Genomic DNA, 22,629 nt, shown 5'->3' with positions numbered 1-22,629 from the left:
TGTGTGTGTGTGTGTGTGTGCGCGCAAGCGTGTATGAAATCAGAGAGATAGAAATAGAGGGAGAGAGAGACAGATTTGGATGAACTGAGATAGAGGGAGGGATGAGGTATTGACAAATAAGAATCAGCCGACAGATGTTTTTACGATTTAAAATAAGGCTATTCTTAAAAACACGTAGCCTATGTCTACTGTAGCCTATCTTCAGAAACCATATCACTATCTCAGGAATGACAGTTGTGGGTATCTCGCTGAAGCCCATTTTTATATTTTTTCATTGGCTTAGCCTACTGCATGGGAGTCGGTGTGTGTGTGTGTGTGTGTGTGTGTGTGTGTTTGTGTGTGTCTGAATGCCGTATGTCTGAATGCCTACGCAACGAGCTCACTCTGCAACGGGTTCTTTAGAAATGGACGAAATCAAAGCAGGCATTTTTTTGTATTCCATTTTTGTCTAATCCCACTGATTTCTGAAGGGATTACCGGACCAATCATGATTGAGATGCCGCTGGCTCGCCTGACACTGCCTGGACCAGGAGCAGTGTAGACAGTGAGTGGAAGCACAACACAAGGATCTGGAGAAACATTGAGAGATGGTGCATGCATTTGGTTTCCCTTTTTATCGGAAGATGAAAGTTTCTCCTTCTCCTCGAGTATGTTGGCGACCGACCTGAGGATGCGCGCTGCATATCTGCACGGTTGGCGCAGGTTTTAGAATGGATGGTAACTTATAGTTGTGCAGTTCCACCAGAATCTATATCATAACCTTCTTACCATGGTCAACGCTGGAACTCCGTTTTAAAGGACACCATCTTCACTAAATATTCAGGTAGCCTACACTATGTGTGTGTTAGCCCATTTATGTAACTAAATATGGCTTAAGTGAATGTGTTTTGAAGGTTACTTTGTTCACGTATGATATATGTTGTATTGGACTATTGCGAGGTGCTATGATCTACAGTAGGCATATATGACACAAAATCTTTGAATATGTAAATTTCTTAAGGCTGAATAATTATTTTATTCTCTGCTTTTTTATTGAATATGTATAACTCATTTATAGAGACAGTTTTGTTTCATGCATATTGTTGATTTTGCGTGACAACAAACATTCAAAATATTGTTTTTTGTGCAGGGGCTCAGTTGCAGGCAGCAGTTGCTTATTTTCATTCTAGAGGATTATCCTGTGCACTGCGAAGTAATCAGTGGATAAGTCAACATGACTGAATCCACATTACATATCTCCTCACCAGGCAGATCAGAGAGAAAGTTGCTGGTAACAGAGATGTAGAACAGATGTAAGAGACGTGGTTTTGTCCTCATGCATAAAACCTCCCTTTTTTATCTAAAGGATCTGTCTGGGCTACTCTGTGCATGACCGGCCAATGGAGGAAGAGAAGGTGATTGATAAGATCCAAGCAAAATCCAGTTCCCCTTTACCTACTGGGATTCCCATTAATTGGGGACTCATCACTGGCCCTGTCCCTGAACCTGTGTTCCCAGCACCCCCTCTGGGCACCCAACTTCCTCCTCCTCAGAGTTCTGCTGTGCATGCACTACAGACCAAGGTGAAGTCACTCACACAGAGAAGGACGAGAGGGAGAGATCGAGAGAAAGAAAGAGAATGGTTGGAAACAGAGGTCTTAGTGAGCAGTCCAACTGGGCAGATTTCATCTGAAGTCCTTCTCAGACAGAGGCCCAGAGGAAAGGGTCCAGTATCTCTGCCTGCCCTCTCGTGGCGATCAGGCGCTGCAAAGAACTTGAGCAGTAGTGATGAAGAGGAGGAGGTAGAGGTGCAAGTCAGCTTCCAGATCCACAGCCCTCCAGCTGAAGCACGAGGAGAGAAGGTGTTCGAGGAGGGAGAGGAAGCTGAGGGCGAGAGGTCAGAGAGAACAGAGGACCAGGTCAGTTTTCTGACAAGCCAGCTTTATGGGCTTGGGGAGGGCACCAGTCTGGAGAGTCTTCTGTCTGATAACTCGAGCAGCAGTAAGGATGACCCATCCCCTCCTCCTCCTCTACCTATGCTCTCTTCCATTCCTGCTTCCACTGCTTTTACATCTTCCATTTCTTCTTCCACGTCTTCCACGTCAACCAGACGCTGGGTACCACCCAAGGGCTTCTGGAGAGTGGCACGCCCTGAAACATTGCTTCTAAATGGTGTTGTTCCTAACAACACACCCACCACCTTACCTTTGAAGGACCATACTCAGACAGAAGCGCTGGCAGAGCCTCAAAGGAAGTCTAAACCAGCCGAAAAAGGCATCAGGAGTGATGTGGGAATTGTGATGGATGATAGTGAAGCATCCTCGGAATTCAAACACTCGGACAGCGTGGAGTGCTACCTGGACAGGTGTGAGCAGAAGGAGTTAGATGCTGACCTAGCCAAAGGACTGTGCAGTTCAGACAGCTGGGAGAGCATGTCTTCACAAAGTGATGTACTCTCTGCTGATGAGAAATTGAAGGTGAAGCAGAGAGCTTATGCAAAGTTAAAGGAAAGACAACAAAACTGCAGAGAGGAGAAAGAGCAGAGTGAGGCAGAAAGTGTCGGCTATTATGGAGACAAAACATGCAGAGTGGATTGTAAAGGTAAGTCTGTTAAGGAAAATGGTATGTAGTTAAATGTGAAAACTTTGCAAATAAATAAGTATAATAAATAAGGCTTGAAAAAAAGCTTGACTTAAAGGTCCTATGACATGCTGCTTTTTGGATGCTTTTATATAGACCTTAGTGGTCCCCTAATACTGTATCTGAAGTCTCTTTCCCAAAATTCAGCCTTGGTGCAGAATTACAGCCACTAGAGCCAGTCCCACAATGAGCTTTCCTTAAGATGTGCCATTTCTGTGTCTGTAGCTTTTAAATTCTATTGAGGATTGAGGAGAGAGAGGGGGGCAAGGTGGAGGGTGGGGGTGTGTTCTTGACCAACTGCCACTTTGCTCATTTGAAAGCCATGATGTCTCTCTCTCTCATGGGTGGGCCAAATTCTCTGGGCGGGCAAAGCAGAGAAAGAGGAGGTAACCTTGCTCCTTATGACCTCATAAGGAGCAAGATTCCAGATCGGCCCATCTGAGCTTTCATTTTCTCAAAGGCAGAGCAGGATACCCAGGGCTCGGTTTACACCTATCACCATTTCTAGCCACTGGGGGACCATAGGCAGGCTGGGGGAACGCATATTAATGTTAAAAAACCTCATAAAGTGACATTTTCATGCCATGGGACCTTTAAAATACATTTAGGGACATACCTCCCCCTTTCGTGGTTTCAGAGACCAATTTGGGGCCCAGTCACTGATAAGATCCCCCTCCTCATCTTGAGGTGTTGATAAAAGGATTGCATTACATAAAAGATTACTGACTAAGTGTTTTAAAGCCTCTGACTGTGACATTAAACTGTCTGACTCTGAGCCGTAACAATCTATTACATTCTGTTGTGTAAGTTAAAATAAAACCCAGCAGAAAGAGGCATTCCTGTATGTTTATATACGTTACACAACAGTCCACACAGGTTAAATGAAAGATTTGGTTTATTCTTTTTAAACGTAATTTTCACTAATATGGGAAGTGTAGTAAATGTTGTTCGCTGGTATGGTGGTCTGTTGCTGTTACAGAGTGGAGACAGGAAATTCATCCCTCCCAAAAAAACATTATAAAGCTTTTTCATAATGTTAACACATTTGTCTGCTTAGAATACTTGCCAGTTTTCGCAACCACTCAAAGTTCCTTATGAAAGCCTTTGTCTGTCTACCAATGATGTTATAGAAATGCTGTATGTAACCTGGCTGATTCCCAGTGTTGAACAGATGTCAGATGTGCAGATGTGCATGAGGATGTTGCTATTATTAGCAGTCAAAGCGGTGGGGGAAGTGTCCCTGCTTTTGTAGCTCTATCTGTGTGCTAATGGATGTCTTTGTAATCATGTTAGGTGACAGACTTTGTATTTTCCCATACTATGTATTTGTGATACTGTATATGTGTCCCGTGTGTGCGTGTCTGAGTGTGTCAATAACAGTACAGTCAGTGCAATCCAGATGGGTAAATCCATGATGATCAGGTGATGTTTCCCTCTTGTCTCTGGGAAATCTGCGTTTATCTGTCTTTCAGCGGTTGCGTAACCTGTGTTGTTTTTGTGACTGACATTAAGGATCAGTCAGGGATAACCTATGAGACTGTCACTGGATGTAATGGTATGAAGGTTTATGAAAATCCTTGTGATCTTACTAAGACCCAATTATTTTAATACCAACCAATGTCCCTGCTGGCACAACGGATGTACATTGCTGGGATAAAGCCCACGCCGGATGCCCCTCCCCTCTTGCTATCTCCGCTATAGGGGCTTAGCGTCGCCCAAGTGTGTGATTGGTTTAAAGAAATACAAACAAGCCAGAGCCTTTTTTTCTCTTATCCCACAATAGATAGGCTGTGTAGTCAGACCATACTGCATCGCTGACACAGCGCTGTTGAGATAAGTCTGGCAATGTGAGGCTACATTATAGCTGATGGCTTTCTTGGCAGTAGTGTTTCCCCCAAACAAGCACTACATGAGACACTTAATAGGAACAGAACCCTAAATTAGAATAATACACTAGTTAGCTAAATGTAGAGGGAAACAAAGACAGTAAATGCATGTTTTGTGGGCATAAAACCTTTGGATCACTTTTAAAGCTTTTACATCCACATTGTATTCATATCAGATGTGCTGTGATATGTACTTTTCCTCTCTGTGTTATGCCAGTCCCAGGTGCCCATGGGGGTTCAGACAGCTCAGACTCAGCCATTCTTGCTCAAGAACTTGAACCATATTTGAGGTGAGCAATTCAAAGCTTCTTTATGTACTTGGCAGGGGTGGTGACATACAACTCCTATATGCACAATTTATAGCCTCTCCTTTTTTCACTCTACAGCTACACTTGTGGGAATTTAGAGTCTATTGTATTTTCCTGGATTGAAGCAGCTGGAGTTTCAAACAAATATATAAACAATATCATAAACAACTCATACAAATATAATATATTCAGAAAGAAGTATAAATATCAAATACAGTATATTGCTGATATTCACTTTTGTGTATTTATGATACTTTGTGAGTAGAGATAAAGTCTTAAAACCTTGTAATAATTGTGAATGAGTCCCCAGACAAAAACTTCAGGCCACACTTGAAGCAGTCATACTTGTACTCATAAGTGTTGTCATAAAAAAAAATGTAGTGTTACAAATTTGTCCTCACTTTAGAGTTAGAAACAAAAACAAAACAAAAAAATGACATATACATAGCTACCCCCTTATCTCACCAACCTTTCCTGGGACTTTACATCCTGTAACTCCAAACGGAGTCATCAATATTATACAACTATTCAGTCTGAGTTATCAGTGTATTGGAGAAGGGGATGCCAAATCCTGTTGAACAGTTTCAGTTTGTTTGATAGCGAGAACCGTATTCTCTCCAGGTGAGAAAGTTCGACTATTTCTTCCAGCCATAATTTGATTTCAAGTAAGTGAAACAAAATGAATAGATAGATAAATAAATGTGTTAAACATAAAGTTTGGCTCATTACTTGATCAGGTTTTCAGTTTATCTTTTGCAATGGTGGCAATGTTTTAGAGGCCATATTATTATTATTATAGAGTGCATTATGGTCATCATCATTATTAACTGCAGAATAAAACAGCTGCATGAGGTACCAAAACAGGCTGCTAATTATACAAATTGGGATACAAAAAAATTACATGACAAACTATAATCTATGGAAACACGATATGTTCTTCTCCTGACACCCAGGAGAGAATGAATCACATTCAGTCCATTACAAGGATAATCCACATGGCTGGTGTATCATGCTATCTTTATCACTGGGCCAGGGGATAAAGACGACTAGAGACGATGAAGCACAATGCAGAGCTTAGCTGCTGGGCATAAGGATAGATGGAAGGATGACGTTTCTCTCTGCTGCTCACCACCAGAGCCACGCCCCAGTCTATATTACATAAAACAGCTTAGGACACGCAGCTTGAGTTACTCAATGTTAAATCAATCCGCTGGGAATATGATGTTGCTGGATATGTCACAACACACCATAAGCTTTGCACATGTAAAGACTTCATCAGATATAACATTTCACTCAAACAGATGGCGATATAACCATCACAATCAACTCTATACATTCCCTTGCTGTTCTCACCGTCTAAATAATTTTTTATTTTTTCTAATTTCATCTTTTTCTCGATCATCAGGTCACTTCTTGTAATCAGTGATGAACATCCTCTGAGCCCAAGACATGAGCAAGCCAAGCTTCTTCTGGAGCGAGCACGACTCAAGGCTCGCTCCAATCACATTAAAGGCGATCGCCCCTGCAGGCGCTCCCATTCTGATCAGCGATCCACCGTGTAAGTATCTACTTACATGGGCTATGACCTCTTTGGCATATTCACAAGTTAGATGTTAGAGACTGTGAATGTCCCACTTGTGTTTGTGCTGTTTTGCATCCACAGAATCAGTGGTGTGCTAACAAGTTCCATTTATGACAAGTTAATAACTTTTATGCAAGATGCTTTGATGCTATCACTGTCTCTGTCTTTTAGTTTCCTTTATCTGTTTATCCCTCAGCTTTCCATCCCCATCTTCCTCTCTGCATGTCTTCACTTGCACGTGGCATGTTTTAGCAAAGCTAATGTTGCATAACTGAAAATAAGTTGAAGCTTTGGAACCTGACCTGCTTTGTAATTACAATGTTGAGAAAATGTTTGGTGTCATTCTGTTCATGTAATAGTGTATACGTCACACAGTTTTGTTTGCTGAAATCCCCTTATATCTAGCCTGGGAAGCAGACAAATCTGCCCTGCTCATGTTTCATTTGCTCTGGCAGATACATCTGGCTCCTCCCTGTTCAGACAGAAATACAGCTGACCAGGCTCTGGACGGACCAATCACAACTATTTACCTCATGTGGGGCCGGTTTAAGATTATGACTGACAGAGTAGCGTCATGTTTGAATGTAGTTACTGAACAAAGTTACTGAACGTAACTGGCATTCTTCTTCTACTGCAACTTACCAGGCTTACAAAACTTGGATCAATTTCAAACTAGTCTCGCATTGCCAGAACTTCCTGCACAGCACCGCGGAGGAGGGTCTGGCTAGTCCACACAGCATTCTGGGACGAGAGAAAAACGTGTACTGGTTTATTGGCATTTCTTTAAACCAATCGCAATCAGCTTATCTTCTCGCCGGACGGAGCAACGGTGCCGCTGCAAAATAGCCACAGGAAGGAACTTGTTTTGGTGGAACGTGTGTGGAAAAATTGTTATCAAAAGTTTTGTTTTAACTCAGATTGGACAGATAGTCTAGCTAGCTGTCTGGATTTACCTCGCAGAGATCTGAGGAGCAGTTAACCATAGTCCTCATAAATTGACCGGAGTTTAAAATTCCAACACAAAGAAAGCGAAAGGTGACAGACATCAAAATAAGGGACATCCGTCGGAAGTTACGGTGGGCACCGGAACAATCCCGTAAATGAAACGTCGTCGATATAGACTAAATTCAAACTAGTCAGCACTGATCAAATATGAATCAAGATTCTGTTACTGTATTGCCTATAACTTGCCTAAAATGTTTTCAGACACACATTTTAGTGTAGGCTATTGTGCAGCTGTAATTTGATAAAGTTTGTGACTCGTCCGCAATTTGTTTTTCCTGCTTCAAAACGGACCATAAGCACTTCCTCAACCTGCATGTGTCACTCTGTGCTACGTTGTTTCGTTGCTGTGGGTTGTAGGTCTATCTAATTGCGTCCTGAGCTAGTCTATGGTAGGCATTTTGGTCTGCCCAGTTGATAACGCCCCTTGGAAATTGATGCATACGCATTTGCGAATTAGTCTGGCAATGCCAGGCTACCTTATAGCAGCAGGATGCATTCCCTTAATTTGCATTTGCATTGGATCCTACATTGATTGTGCAGCAAACCTACCTGTAGCCACTACATGTACTGTATGTCTCATTGCAATTTATCGTGTCATTTGTTTATTTAATCACCAGAAATTATTATATATATGTTATTTTGAAGAGGTCTTTTATCTACCTGGTCTGTTGCTGAGATGGCTGACATTCAGTCTTACTTTCATTTTCAGTTTTGCTTTACTTTCATAAGATACTAGCTTACAAGTTAGTTCAACACAACTCTCTGTCTGTAATATGCACTTACGTGTTATTTCTTGCAGAAAGAAACAGCAAGTTGAGTCTACCAATTCAACGCCAGTGCAGAAAGCTGTTCAAACCAAAGAAGATCATGCAGCTCAAACTGTATCTGGTCCCCTCCTCGTCCCCAACCAACGAGACACTTCCCCCGGTGACCAAGGTTGTCGATCCAGACGGTATGGTTGCTCACCCACACGGGTGCGCTTCGAGGACGAATCGGAGAAAGAAGCAGAGTCTCGGTACTTGGATAGAGTGAGACAGCGTAGCAGGCCTGGCTTGCCCAAGTCCAAGAGTAAAGACAGTAATACAGATTCTAGCAGTAGTGGTTCAGAGAGGAGCAGAAGCCATCGAAGTGTCTCCATGCCTCCTTCACAGAAGAAAGAAGTTGCGGGAGTCAGTGGTGAACCGACAACAGTGATTAAAGAGATAATAGTGCTGGTGAAGAAATGTGAGGCATGTGGCTCTGTAGTCAGGGAGCCTCAGCCTGTCTCATCACCATCAGAGCAAAAAAACACTGAGCCACAGCAGCCTGAGGACCCACGGGTGAAAGCGTCTCCTCGCTGGGTGCCTCATAACAAGCCAGAGGCAAGCACTCGTCCTAAAGCTCCTCTAACTGTCACTTTTGCTGGCGCTTTCGTGCTAGGGGAAAATAAAGAGAGCAGCACAGGGTGGAAATCATCAGGGTTTGGGAAACTTAGGAGAAGGAGCAGGAAAGGAGAAAGTCGGCTGGAGTCTGGCCATGGCCCTTACGGTCCGTCTTGGGCTCAGCGGCGTAACTCAAATCCTAGGAACAGGCTCAACTTGAGCAGAGCTGTGTCCTTCGCCCCAGAAAGCCCCGTCGCTCTGGAGCCCCGTTTGCTAGAGGCATCTGATGGATTGAGGGAATCACCTCCCCCATCGCTGCCTATAAAGTCAGCTCTGAAGTCAAGTTCAAGAAACCGTTCTGCTGCAGGTCAGTCCACAGTACAGTTCCAGGTTACCTCAAATCAGGGAGGTGAGGGAGGACCCCAGCATTCTGCTCTCCTGGACTCTCCAGAGGCAAGAAGGGAGTGTGCGGTGGCTGTAGCCCAAGGGACCCCTGCAACAAGCAACCCAGTGCCCTATATCAGGCCGTCCACCTTGAGGTACTCCCCACCCCGGCTCACCACGGACCTACCAGCGGCTGAAGTCTGGGATGCCACTCCAGATGGCGCAGGTGAGTGGTCATTGAGGATGCCATAGATAGATTTAATTTCCCCTGGAAGGTCACATAGAGATTTCAGTACCTGTAGTTTCTGTAATTTACATGTCATAGAATAATACTGTTCATTCATATGAGAGGATTTACTATTCTGGACGTAATCTATTCTTGACTAGTAATGCCACCATAACAATACTATATACTAATAGTATAGTAAAAAGTCCATTTAATTAAGTATTATTAGCTAAATGTACTTGAAATGGCTACTTTCAGTTTGTATTGATTTTAGCGGCCCCTTTGGACAAAAGCGGTAGTGTTTTTACCACACGTGAAGGCGTCGTGAAGGTCTAGGAGTTAGCAATACAGGGAGGTCATGTAGTTGCGATGAATGTTTTTCTCAGACAGATAATCATTCATTTACAATAAGAGAATACCTTACAGATGCATTGTTGCATTTCAAGTGTTGCATACGGTAACTTAGCCTACTTTGGATGTCTCGTGAGCTAAACCGGGTATCACTGTCACTGTGTCACGAGCCAAAGCATTAAGAGTTTGTTGTAGCAACCAACGTAATAATAACTTTGATTTATATAGTGCATTTCATGAAACCCAAGGACGCTTTACACAAGTACAGGGGGACAAGGGAAAAGAAAATAGTAGGCCAACACAAACAAAGACTAAAAGGAATAAAACATCTGCACTAAATGGGTACTAGCGTACAACCACATTGCGCATTGTAAAGTTATTTTATGAATGAAATAGACATATTACATACCTGAGGGGCAATTCGGGGTCATTTTTGAATCATTTACAATCCAGTAATTGTCTCCATCTGTTAAAAGCCCGACCAAGATTGACTCGGTTTCGCCTGTCGTCTTTCACTTCCCCTTTTAGCTTTTAGTTGTTCTTTGATTCATTTTCTTCTTTGCCCCAGTAGCATCCATAACTACAGCAGATAACTTATAAAATAAAATAAAAATACAATTAGGCCTACATTAAGACATCTCCTGCTACCTTTTACCTGGCTGGATACAATAACACAGGCTTTTTTTGTGTTGAATGTGTTGCTGTAGCGCCGGCTACCTGCCGTAAATCATTCTGTGACTTTGCGGGAAAAATCGGACCCGGGCAGAGGCATTAATAAAAACTATATAAAAATAGCGTTCTTTTCACTGTTAGACTCGTTTGCTGTTACAGGCCATTTATGATCATGAGATGGAATATTACACAGTTTCAGAAACATTTAAAAGTTACATATAGTCACTTTAAATATAAAAATTAAAAGTAATCATTACGTAGAATAGAATATTATGTTAATGGATATTATTCCCGATGAATTATATACATGTATATGTAGAAAGTGGTAGAAAGTAACATAACTACTCATCAAGTAAAGAACAAGACCTTAAAATTGTACTTAAATGCAGGACTTAATTGGACCTAGAACTTTACTTTCTGCAGAAGTTCAAATATCACAAACTGAAATTAGTTTATTAAGAAATTCACATAATCTCATTTCAACTTTTGCATAATAGAATAGAATTGGAAAAAAAAATACAATACGATAGAACAGAACAGAACAGACCAGAATTGAATGCAATAGAATAGAATAGAAAATAATATTTGAGAATGATTATTTGACAACCACTCAGTACATCCTTTTCTACCAGCAGGTCTGAGTGATCTTGGTTCTGGTCCTGAGTGTCGTCCTGCTCTTCGTGGCCTGGCTATTCCTCGAACTGAGGACCTCAGAGCGGAGCTGTTGAGAGCAGAACATCTGAAAGCTGAGGCCATATGGGAGGAAAACTCTGACGGGTCCAGGTAAGCCAAGATAACAATGCTCTTGTCGTAGCTTAGGCAATAAATCCTTTGCCCCCACCATGCTGTTCCCCAAACGGCTTGAGCGTGCCAGACTGCTAGCAGTTAGGGGATTAAAACCCTGACCTACTACAGTCCACAGGATGTCATTATTAAAAATATTCTGTGAATATCAAGACAATCCTGCCCTCTTCTGGTAATGAAGACTCTTACTTGTTAAGGCCATTTATAGTAGAATTATAAAACTGTAAGCAAAAATAATCATTTCACAGTTCTTCATAAACAATCTCTATCCCTTGTTAAGTTGGGGATGTAATTATGTCTATAATAATACATTTTGAATCTCTATAACTGTCAAATATATATGTCTAACTTTCTTTGAACAGAAAGCTGGATGGACGGCCAAAGCTCTTCCTGCGTCGCTTCTTTTCCTCCATTGGTCTGAACAGTGTGGGTAGACTGGTGAAAGGAGGCCGCTCCAGCAGCATGGAACAGCTCAGTATTCCCACTGCCCCCCGAGTCTGCTCTGCTTCCCCAAGCCCCACGCGCAGACCACTGCAGAGCATCGCAGACCATCGCATGCAGAGGACACCCTCACTGCAAACGCTGCACACGGTGAGCAAGAGTAGCAAACATTGTTCAGGCCACGTTTGTTCAGGACTGCTGTGCTGCTCTGTACCGTCTATGATTTTATTTCACCACATCAAATAGATGTTATTTTTACCTCAAAAAGGGAAGGCCGTAGGGAGAAAACGTCTTATTTACATGTCTTTAAACTTCCAGTTCCGCTTTGAAGTGCCTTTCACTACTTATTTGCCACAGTGGACCAAGGCTTTGAAGTATTACCAACCTTTCTGCCTGATAATGGGAGCACAGATAATGCATTTCAGGTTGTTTTCTTACACTTTTTGTTGTAGCCATTCTTGTCCTCTCTGCAGCTGTAAGAGTACACTAAACAGATGTAAACAACTTTCTGTTTCAGACAATCACAGCGTCTATTTGCATAATGTGTATGTGTGGTGCCAAACACATACTTGCTAGTTTTAGAGGAGTGTTAGAACCAAAAAGTTATGCTTCCAAAAGCCAAACTGGTGATTTTGCCAGTATGAAAAAACACAATTTGTTACAGTGCCATTTATTTGCCACTAGGTGCTGCCACTGGCCCAGCTGCGCAAAGCCTCCTCTGTGCAGAGTTTAGAGAGAAGAACAGAACGCTCGACAATATTGGGAGAGGTGCAGATACCGTACGGCCTGGCGCCTAGGTAAGTGGCATAGAAATATAAGTAGAGAGAAAGACAGAGAGAAAGAAAAAAAACAACATATGCTATTAAACCACATCCTACATTGTTTTACTTCATTCATTTTCTAATAACGAGAGCTAAATATCTCCTGTTACAGCCCTGATAGCCCTCAGCTCGAGGCCCTGAGTGTTGAAGATATACTTGCCTCCAGAATTGCACGTCCCGTGGGCCGGGTCACCCATGCTTTCCCTGATGGGACCCTCCTCCTGGAGCTCGTCAGACCCCCAAATGGTCCCTTTGGTTTCGTCATCTCAAGGGGCAAAGGTCGACCAGACACAGGTAACTTTTTGAATCCACATTGTCTCTAAAGGGGACAATCTTGTATTTGTGGTTTCTACGAGAACATGTTCACATGTTTTAAGGTTTAAAAAAACAAACATTATTTTTCTTATAATGTCTGTCTGAATAAACCTTAACTCACCCTCTGTCTGAAACGCCCCTGTCTCTTTAAGCGTTTCTGCGTCTTCCATATCTGCGCTGTCTGCATCTCTGCACCGTCATTGCAGCCGGGGAATGACTACTGACACTGTAGCAACACTTTCTACCTATATATTGTATAGCTGTGACATAACAACCTTACAGAAGTCCCGACGGCTGTTTTAAAGGCACTGTTTCTGAATACGGGCTGTGTGCATTTCTCTGGATTAAGTGTTTTGATACTTTCACAGTGTTTATATAGCACCTAAACCTGCTTTATAATAAAAAAGACATGGAAATCTCACTTTTCACCATATGGGAATCTTTAAATGTAGACTATAGACTGTAGGTTTTGCAGTTGTTGCATTTCAGTGGTTACTTTATTTCCCTAGCTAACTGCTAGGCCCTTCTTCAATGATATGTTGTGTATCTTGAAAATAGAATAGAAAAAAGAGAATTAAGTTGAAATATCATTTTTCAGATAAAAACTGGCCTTTGGCTTTACTGTTAAAATGTAAAATTGTTAATGGTTTTACTCGTGGTAAAGCTGATTTGTTAATTATTACAGTTATGTATGATTCACTAAACACAAAGGCAACCTCTATCTTCTTTTTTCTGTTTTACCTTTTTTTTCTCTATTAAAAATGTACTTGCCCCTTCGTTCGTACACTATCCAACCATTCCTTCACCTTTATTTCATCTGTCTTCCTTCTTCCTCTTCCCCTCTTATTGTTTCCCTCCCAGGTGTGTATGTAGAGAAAGTGGGTGACGGTGGTGGCGAAGGCCCCTACATAGGTCTCCTTAGCATCGGTGATGAAATTCTGCAGGTGAACGGAGAGGCAGTGGCTGGACTCAGTCTGGACCATGTGACGCGGCTCATGACACGGGAAAGCACCGCTTCTCTCCGGATCGTACCGGCCCGACGTAACCAGCGCTGACTGGGAAGATAGGCATGGCACAGAGCCATTTCTCCTGCAGCCATGGATCATAATTCACCACTGCAAACACTGCTGATGGACTGTAACCCATGGTGGATAGCCAGTGTGTATTTTAGTGCAGTTTAACATATCAAAATGGCTACATGAGATAACAGGGTTAGAGGTTCATTTGCTATAAGTGCAAACTATTGTTCAACAATATGACACTGCAAGGGACTTGGATTACAACGACAAATCAATAAAATGGCAAATCTAAAACCAAATAGAGCCAGTAGAGGTCTACGCTATAGCTAGAAACTGGATTTCAGAGTATATATATTGTGATACTAATAAAAAAGTTACCCTATAAATACGGATTCCAATCCAGCACAACTTGTTTCTGTGCATGGTTGTTATTTATGGTTAAATAGGGGTATTTTTATTCACAAAGTAGGCTATGTGAAATTAAACCCTACCTAAAAACTATTTTACAAACTCTCCAAAATAAAAAATAAAAAAATGGCTTGACTGCATTTATTTTGACCTAAGTATTTGTGACAATCAAAACAATGTAACAACTCCACTTTTCTAATGTTCAAATTGTGATTTATTTTGACACTGTAAATGCTTTGTGATTAAAACTATATTTTGTCACATATTTAAAATGTAATCCTATTGATTATTTCAGATGATTGACTTGGGCTTCTTTTTAATAAAATGTGTTTTATTTTGTCAAACTTTTGTAGCATTCCTTAATTATGCCTTCAACTACAAAAACGTAAATCAGCCTCAATTAGGTCTATTGACTTGCAAATTTTTGATCTTTAATTTGGACTTAAAGTAGTGCTGTGCTCCCTAACAACAAAAATCTTGGCACAATTTAGATTTCCTTAAAAGATTTTTTACAAAAAAACTTTAAAGGGATTATGTCTGACTGTGTATAGTTAAGCACAGGATGTGGGATGATGGTCGTGACTACTGCTTCAACAGGTCTGTTTAAAGGTCGTGACTAATTACGGTGCTCGCTATTTTCTTTAAACATTAGGCTTAAAAAAAACGTGCGAGATCATCCACATTTACATCCATAATGACGCAGCCTGCCCTCCTCCGTATTTTGCCATGTCACGAGTTTATTTGACACAATTTATGCGATTATTTAAATTCATAAATGTATTTGACTAAAAGAAGAAGAAAAAAGCTGTGTGGAAAATCCGTTATTAGGATGTACCTGCTACCATTTAGGCTGTCCTGAATGTACTCTGATAGCGTGCTGCTCTTTTATCTGATGAGTCCAGGAGCCGATTCGCTTTTATCTCCCCCTGCCATGAGTCCCCACGGGCCTGAGGGAACCGTCGTCCAAGGCCCCCAACACAAACCATGACATGCAACAGCACATTTATTTATTTATTTGCTTTTATTGATTGATAAAGAATTGTGTCCCATTTGATTAAGGCATCGTTATCATAATTACCCCCCTTGTCAATTTAGCAATCTGTTGTAGGCTATCAGTAGCACATCCAGCCTCAAGGCGCAGGAATGGATATGGATTAATGTATATATACTCTTCTTTTTTTTTAGGACAAAATATAAAAAGAGACGACCCTCTGCTATCATCAGTTATCTTATTGCAGGATAAATTGGCTTATCAACCCCCCCTTTGTTGAAAATATAAATAGTTCAACAGCTTAACCTGAGCTTTTGTTTCTTTCATCAAAAAAATTAAAACACCTCCAATAATAGCTTAGGCTACAGTATACTACCTCACGTTGTTACAGGCCGTTGCGCTGTGCCTGTTTGCTTTTTTTTTTTTTTTAAGCTTTGCCCTCCACAAGCCTATATAGCCCACGACAGCCAAATAATAATGAATCATTTCATAAATAATGGGTTTAGGAGCTTATCGGGAATGAAGAGGCCGCTGCCGTGCGCTTATCTCACTCGGCCACATTGCGGCCTGTGTTCCGCTCCCCATACTGAGGGAGCGCACTGGATGCGGCGAGGAATAACTCAGCTACACACACACACACACACACACACACACACACACACACACACACACACACACACACACACACACACACACACACACACACACACACACACACACACGCTGCTCCACAACTGGCAGAAAAAAAAGAAAAACCTCAGACATGGATGACCCACTCACAAAATGGCTCCACTTACACAGTAACATCAACAACACGGCTGGAACGGTAAGTGCAAAAAATACACCTCTTTATTCAAACCAGCGTATTCCTTGTTGCTAAAGGCTGTAATTTGATTGCCAACGTCTGCATTTTTTTGGTGTTATGTGCGAAATATTTCGCCTATATTTTATGCTATTGTCCGATCGGATGGTTGAGACTGTACGGGATGTCTACAGGCTAATAACGGATGCGAGGCCTATTGGAGAATTCCCAGAAATAAAAGTGCGCTTTTTTTATTGGCGGTCTGTTGTTCGTTTATAATAAAAGATGTATTAATTCCTCGGACATTTGTCGAGTTAAACTAACTATGGAAACACCTAACAGTGTGTATTCAATATGACAAGGCTTCGATGTTCGGCTTTAACAACAACAGCACTATGGCCTACACCGCCATAAAACAAGGATTGGGCTGCACCACCTACTCTGACATCTATGAAAATGATCAGGTCCAAGTTTTTCTAAGGTTATTTTTGGATTTGCTGAAGACAGAAAAAAGGAGGGATTTCATTTCGACGAAGAATGGACGTCAAGCTCTCTTCGTGGTCCTGGCATGCACACTCTTTCTATAAGACGATCATTTCACCTCTTAATAGCAGCCGAATTAGCTTTTTAATAGGAATTTGAATGTGACTTAATGCAGAGCTCAAACGTCGGTTTGAATACATTAAGATATTAGCTGGACGTTATGGACTGTGCTGAAGGCCAAGCAAGCTTTGGATAGGAGATTCATAGAAAGAAACAAAGATAAAGCTCATTGTTAATAACAAGTTAACATTTGAAAAATATCACTGTGTCCAAGTTTAAAAACGTTTAACTGAGAAATAATTGTAATAATTGAAAAGGAATGTAGCTATCACATCCCAGCCGGTTTAACGTTAAGAAACCGTCAACAACTCACAAAATGATAAGAATCCTCGAGAATTAAAACATTTTTAAATTGAGTTGTCATATAGCATCAGTGTTATCATCCCTTGTGGCAAAATGTCTGCATTCGAGCTTTATTTAGCCTATTTATTTATTTATTTATTTTAAATCTTGTTTTAATGTTGAACAAAATGTAGGCCTAGTAATTAAGAAAATGAATTAACATAGCCTAGTCTTTCTTACACTATTTCTTATGTTAGAGATATTAAATCTGCAATTGGAAATAGTAATAACAGCCTATAATAATGATTAAAAACATTGAACCAGAATTGCAGAAGGCTTATAGGCTAATAATAGATTGTTGCATTTCTATAAGCTTCCATGCGAAGCAACAGCTTGGTTATTTATCTAGTAGGCTATATTCAAACTGTCGCATATTGCTCTGATCAATAAATTAATCGAGGAATATCTTATTTAGGACGCAGCTGACTCGAGCGAGTGGTGACGGTATCAAAATGATGGAAAAACGGCAGCCGGAGCTTCGTCCAGGAAGTCCCGATTTAGAGTCCGGTCCTGGAAAGCGGGAGGACTCCTCCATCATCTCCAGACTGAATGGATGCAAGGAGGAAGAGGAGCCGAGGAGAGAGGAGGGGGAGAGGGAGAGGGGAGGGAGCTTCAAGGGGGTTGAGGAGACGGATGACGCTCCTCTGCAGAACTCAGGCAACGGGACCAGCATCAGCATCATCATCAACGGCGTTGCCAAGGAAACTGCCTCTCACAACGCCCTTGACCTGAAAAGGGAAGTGCCGGTGATCGAGCTCTCCAGGAGGGACGCTATAAAAGCGCTGGAGCAGAGGACTGAAAGCCATTTGGTGCCGATCACGGAACTTCGCAGACCTCCACCGCTGCCGCTGCCGCCGCCGCAACGAGACGACGCTCGAATGGTCCAACTGAGCCCAAACGCGTTTCCTGTCCCGGCCCGGGCGATGCTCTACAACCTGGCGCAGCCTCTCGCCGCCATCAACAGGTAAAGGTGGAAACAGAAAAAGGGAAAAAAAATCATATCATTTCCCGAATGCACGTTTTCATTGATAATTGTGAGTGTTCACTATAAGTTTGATGTCTAGCTGCCCCATTATGCAGGAATAGGCTATACTGAAGTGTGAAAAGATGCTTGTGAATTAGCCCATTATGTTGACATTATCAGCATATGTGCATCAATGACGATGATAATTAGCCTATAAATGTGTGTGTGTTTTTTCTGAGTGTGTGTGTGTGTGTGTGCTCCTGCTGCATGGAGTGGGGAGTGATGAGGGTTATATGCAATGAAGGAAATTATGTATGCTGAAATTCTTTTTTTTCTCACATACCTGTGCACCTTTTGTCTGCTTTCTGTGGCTGTAGTCTCGGAGGGGAGTCGGAGCAGTACAGCATGTACCCCAGCAACAGGGTAAAGCGCCGCCCGGCGCCTTATGAGGTTGAACTCGACGAGGGTAGGCGCATTTTAGATCTTTATAAGTATGGTAAGATGCACTTCTGCTGTGTCCTCCTTCTGCCAATATAGTCTCCTAAACGTCCCCTCCTCATCTCCATTGCCATTCATCCACTGACATGGATCTATAGCTTACCAAATCTGAGTGTTGCAGAAGATACCTAAAATAAAATAAAAAGTGCTTTTAACCCAGAGGAATAAATACATCATAATTCAAATGAATGCTGCTAATCTAAATGTCAAATACATGTACCTGCACGCCATTAAAGTAAGCTCTTTTCAGGCGGATTTGGGGTTTATTTAATTTGAAACATCCTTTCCATTGCTGCCCACTCACTGCCATATTCAGGGGTGGAGAATGGGGGTGCTGCTGCCTCCATGCCAAGGTTTTACTGCAGAGTGGGCTGAAGGATTAAGATAGACTGGGTGTGTTCCAAGGGCGACAATAGCTTAGAAGACACTATTGTTGAGGGCGGGAGGATGACTACCTGCAGTGGGGTATTTTATCATACCTAAATAAATATAAAAGTACATAGACAATGGAATTGGGAGAACACAGTCTCCTCAACACCCTTTCCTTGGGTTTGGTATGCCCAACCAAGCATTTCTTGTACTGCATTTACATTTGGCACACAGCATATTCTACTATATTTTGCAAACCTCTATAGCTCCATCATCTAAAAATCCATGGCTGTAGGACGGACAATTTTGCATCTTAATTTTTTAGGATTATCAATAAAATCTGTTTGTTTTTCCTACGAACAAATGTTTCTCAAAACCTGTGTGCATCTGTTCTCCTGTGGCTACTTTTTCCCTTTTTATTATTTCTTATTGCTTTACCCTTTTACAGACCGGTTTCAGTTCTGCACTTCATATTATTTTGTTATCCTATCAATGCCTCTTCTTCTTACTCTCTATGTCTATTTCCTCCATGTTCCTCTGCTAGCTGGCCAGCCAAAGATTGTACGTCGCATCTTCACTAACAGTCGTGAACGTTGGCGGCAGCAGAACGTAAACGGGGCATTTGCGGAGCTTCGCAAACTCATCCCCACTCACCCCCCAGACAAGAAGCTGAGCAAGAATGAGATCCTGCGGCTTGCTATGAAGTACATCAGCTTCCTCTCCAACCTCCTGGACGACCAGGACGGAGGGAGGAATGTTGGCAGCACAACTGATGGGGAAACAGGGCTGCTGGTTGGGGTCGGGGCCCACGAGGGGGGCCCTCAGGGTGGACCACATCAGGACACAGTAGTAAGCTTGGCCAGGGACGATCTTCTGGAGACAATGTCGCCAGGCTCCAGTTGTGGAAGCCTGCCTGATGGTGATGCCGAGGGCAGTCCTGAGAGCTTTATGGAGGACCAGGACTCGCCTCCAGCTCCAAGGACTCTAACAGCTTCACGGGGGCCCCCGCTGCATCTAGCTGCTAGAGATCTGAGGCGCAATGGCCGCCCTAGAGATGGCTCCAGTCGCCGATGATGCTGATGCCAATAGACCACGGACACAACCCCTGAGACTGAAAGAGAACAATGAGAGGGACTAAGATAGAGGTGGATATGCTCAGGACCCGTTAGCTTTGAGTCATCAGTGTAGGAAAGAGAATCAATCTCCACGTAGTGAGATAGTGGAGTACATTCCTGTCTCCACACTACACCTGAGGCAGCACTGATGAATAGCTTGGTTTGATTGGTGAGCGGTTGAATTTGATCCAACAAAAGACTTGTAAATTCTGCATGTCTCATGTCTTTGAATGACCTGCAGATTATAACTTTCCGTGGTTTAAAGGTCCAAAGACTGGATATTCTAAAATAATTTAAAAAACACACAAAAAAAGAAAGAAAGAAAGATCAAGCAAACAAAACAAGACAAACCAGACAAAATATCAATCAAGAAAAACTTAACAAAGATGTGTAATATTGAAATTTGGACCAATGCTTCACTAGCGATTTCAATATGGTGCGTAGGTCCAATGTGCTTGCAGAGTGCTGCAAGTAAATGGCACTAAAACATCAATGAATAAACCCTGGAGATTTATGCCCATCAAATTTAATGTGTTAGAAAAATGACACAAAAGTAAGTTTGCCTCATTTGGAGGCCTTAAATGAACCGACTGGACTCCATTGTACCCATGCAGTTACGTATGTATTGTAAATAGCATTATAATTCCACTGCACAATGTAACAACAGTGACTCGAGTTCAAGTCATGTGGTTTAAGATGTACTGTAGTGTGTTTGTCAATGGGTTTACTAGCAAAATGGTCTTTTGGGAGACATGACATGAGGAAAGAGGAATGAAGAGGCGAGATGGACTCAAAATGTAAAGCGAGCAACTGAACGTAGTACATCAAATGTGGTACCATTTACTTCTGTTACACTTTGGTGGTGAGAAAACCACACCAAATACGGCAACAGACAGTTAAACAATTTCACTGCCGGGAATGAATATATCTATTTGAAATTTGCTGTGGAGGTACAAGACATGCAGTGTTTCTTAAAGTGTACAAAATACATGAGTCATATCATGAAATGACTCATGCAGTCCTTTTGATATGAATGTTTCAGTGTTTTTTTTAAACTGTAATGCAGTTGTAGTTTAGTAAGGTACACAAATAAATCCCTTCATTGCCGCATTTCCCACGCACGCACACACACACACACACACACACACACACACACACACACACACACACACACACACACACACACACACACACACACACACACACACACACAGTGTTAATATCATAACAACACCAGCAGTTTTCTGATTAATACAGTTACGTATTGCTCACTTGTGGTTGGTTATTCTGCTTTTTCAGCAGGACCTAGTAGCCTATATTGGTACCTTTGGTAACTATGGTATTTTATGAATTGCAGTAAAGGGACATTGTACGTTTGGTAATGACATATTTGTTGTATGATAGCTGTATCTATGAATATATCCAATGTTAAATCAATGAATTTTATACAAAACTCCTGAATAAAACACACAGAGGAAAAGCCTTGTATTTGATCTCACTCAAGAATGTTGTGGGTCTTATTTAAAATTGCATAACCAAACTGACAAATTCCTATAGGCAGGCAATGGCATAACATTCCATGCAACTGTTCCACACCTTATCTGTACAGAGTTGAAACCACAACCTCCTCATGAAATTCCCCCAATGGACGCTGGTATCCTCACTTCCTCCCAACAAGTGACAACTTCCTGTAGAGGTTAATGTGGCTCCGTGACCTGCAGGATATCCTGCCATTGTGAAAGTGGTTTTGACAGCCTTCGCTGCGCTCATTTGCCCGCTGTTGTGTCTGTACACATTGTGAAACAGCCCCACTGGTTGAGACTCCCACCGCCTGAAAGTAATTCACTTACGCAATGGAAAAGTTATGTTCACCAACCTGCGGTCATTAAAAAGAAATTAGCAGAGGGGTTGTTGCTTTGCCACATAAATGCTCCTTTTCTGAAGTCTACTTCCCTATATTCCTTAACTCCACACAGCCGACTTTGTCACCACCACAACAGCATCGGCTCTTTAGACATTTCTGAAAACTGAAATTGCTTCCAGAGAGCATCAGAGGCATCCAGGTGTTTGGGGACCTCTCTTGTGCTCTGCTCTGGCTGTGCTGGAACTCCACTGAGGGGCCCTCTGGGTTAATACCTGTCAAACATTTACCTGCTTCAGTGTTCCTGGCTCTCCAAACACACACAGACTCACAGAAAGAGAGGGATACAGGGAGTGTGTATGAGGGATTGAAAGGGAGGGGATGAGAGGAGGCTTGTGTGTGCGTGTATATGTGTATACATGTTTGTGAGAGCAGGCTTGTGTGAGTTTGTGCTTGCTCTGCATAGATCTGTGTGTGTGTGTGTGTGTGTGTGTGTGTGTGTGTGTGTGTGTGTGTGTGTGTGTGTGTGTGTGAAAAAAAGAGAGAGAGAGAGAGAGGAGGGCGTGTGTGTGTGTGTGTGTGTGTGTGTGTGTGTGTGTGTGTGTGTGTGTGTGTGTGTGTGTGTGTGTGTGTTTATCAGCTCACTGCAGATGGGTGGCAGAGTGGCTCTTGCAGCCAAATGATTCAGTATGCTAATGAGTTGTTATCTGTGGTGCTGCAGGAACAATATACTGTCTTTCTCACAGTGGGAATCCAGCCTGCTGGGAGCAGATTACACGGCACACACTGCCAAGGTAGTTATTTATATTTTCACACAGAGTTGTAGAAAATACATAAATGCACACACACACACACACACACACACACACACACACACACACA

The 22,629-nt window shown here is 42.1% G+C and overlaps 2 protein-coding genes across 4 annotated transcripts; both read left to right on the top strand.

Annotated features, from left to right (window-relative positions):
* Positions 1-79: 79 nt before the first annotated feature.
* si:ch211-13f8.1 lies at positions 80-14,546 on the top strand. Of its 2 annotated transcripts, none has more exons than XM_039815408.1 (10): positions 80-823; positions 1,346-2,580; positions 4,723-4,795; positions 6,219-6,371; positions 8,200-9,371; positions 11,030-11,177; positions 11,561-11,789; positions 12,324-12,436; positions 12,573-12,754; positions 13,637-14,546. In XM_039815408.1, the coding sequence occupies exons 2-10, from the start codon at positions 1,380-1,382 to the stop codon at positions 13,828-13,830; spliced, it is 3,465 nt and encodes a 1,154-aa protein (XP_039671342.1). In that variant the 5' UTR covers positions 80-823; positions 1,346-1,379; the 3' UTR covers positions 13,831-14,546. The 2 variants fall into 2 exon arrangements, with proteins under 2 accessions (XP_039671342.1, XP_039671341.1); XM_039815407.1 differs by having other exon boundaries at positions 11,027-11,177.
* Positions 14,547-15,720: 1,174 nt separating this feature from the next.
* On the top strand, positions 15,721-21,384 carry tal1 (T-cell acute lymphocytic leukemia 1). Of its 2 annotated transcripts, none has more exons than XM_039815413.1 (4): positions 15,721-16,019; positions 17,356-17,904; positions 18,282-18,400; positions 19,316-21,384. In XM_039815413.1, exons 1-4 carry the CDS (start codon positions 15,961-15,963, stop codon positions 19,843-19,845), a joined length of 1,257 nt encoding a protein of 418 aa, XP_039671347.1. In that variant the 5' UTR covers positions 15,721-15,960; the 3' UTR covers positions 19,846-21,384. The 2 variants fall into 2 exon arrangements, with proteins under 2 accessions (XP_039671347.1, XP_039671348.1); XM_039815414.1 differs by having other exon boundaries at positions 15,730-16,019; positions 18,282-18,370.
* The last annotated feature ends 1,245 nt before the right edge of the window (positions 21,385-22,629 follow it).

The sequence above is a fragment of the Perca fluviatilis genome, chromosome 11 (genome assembly GCF_010015445.1).
Source record: "Perca fluviatilis chromosome 11, GENO_Pfluv_1.0, whole genome shotgun sequence".
NCBI classification, from domain to species: Eukaryota; Metazoa; Chordata; class Actinopteri; order Perciformes; family Percidae; genus Perca; species Perca fluviatilis.
This window is presented reverse-complemented; position numbering and strand designations above follow the sequence as displayed.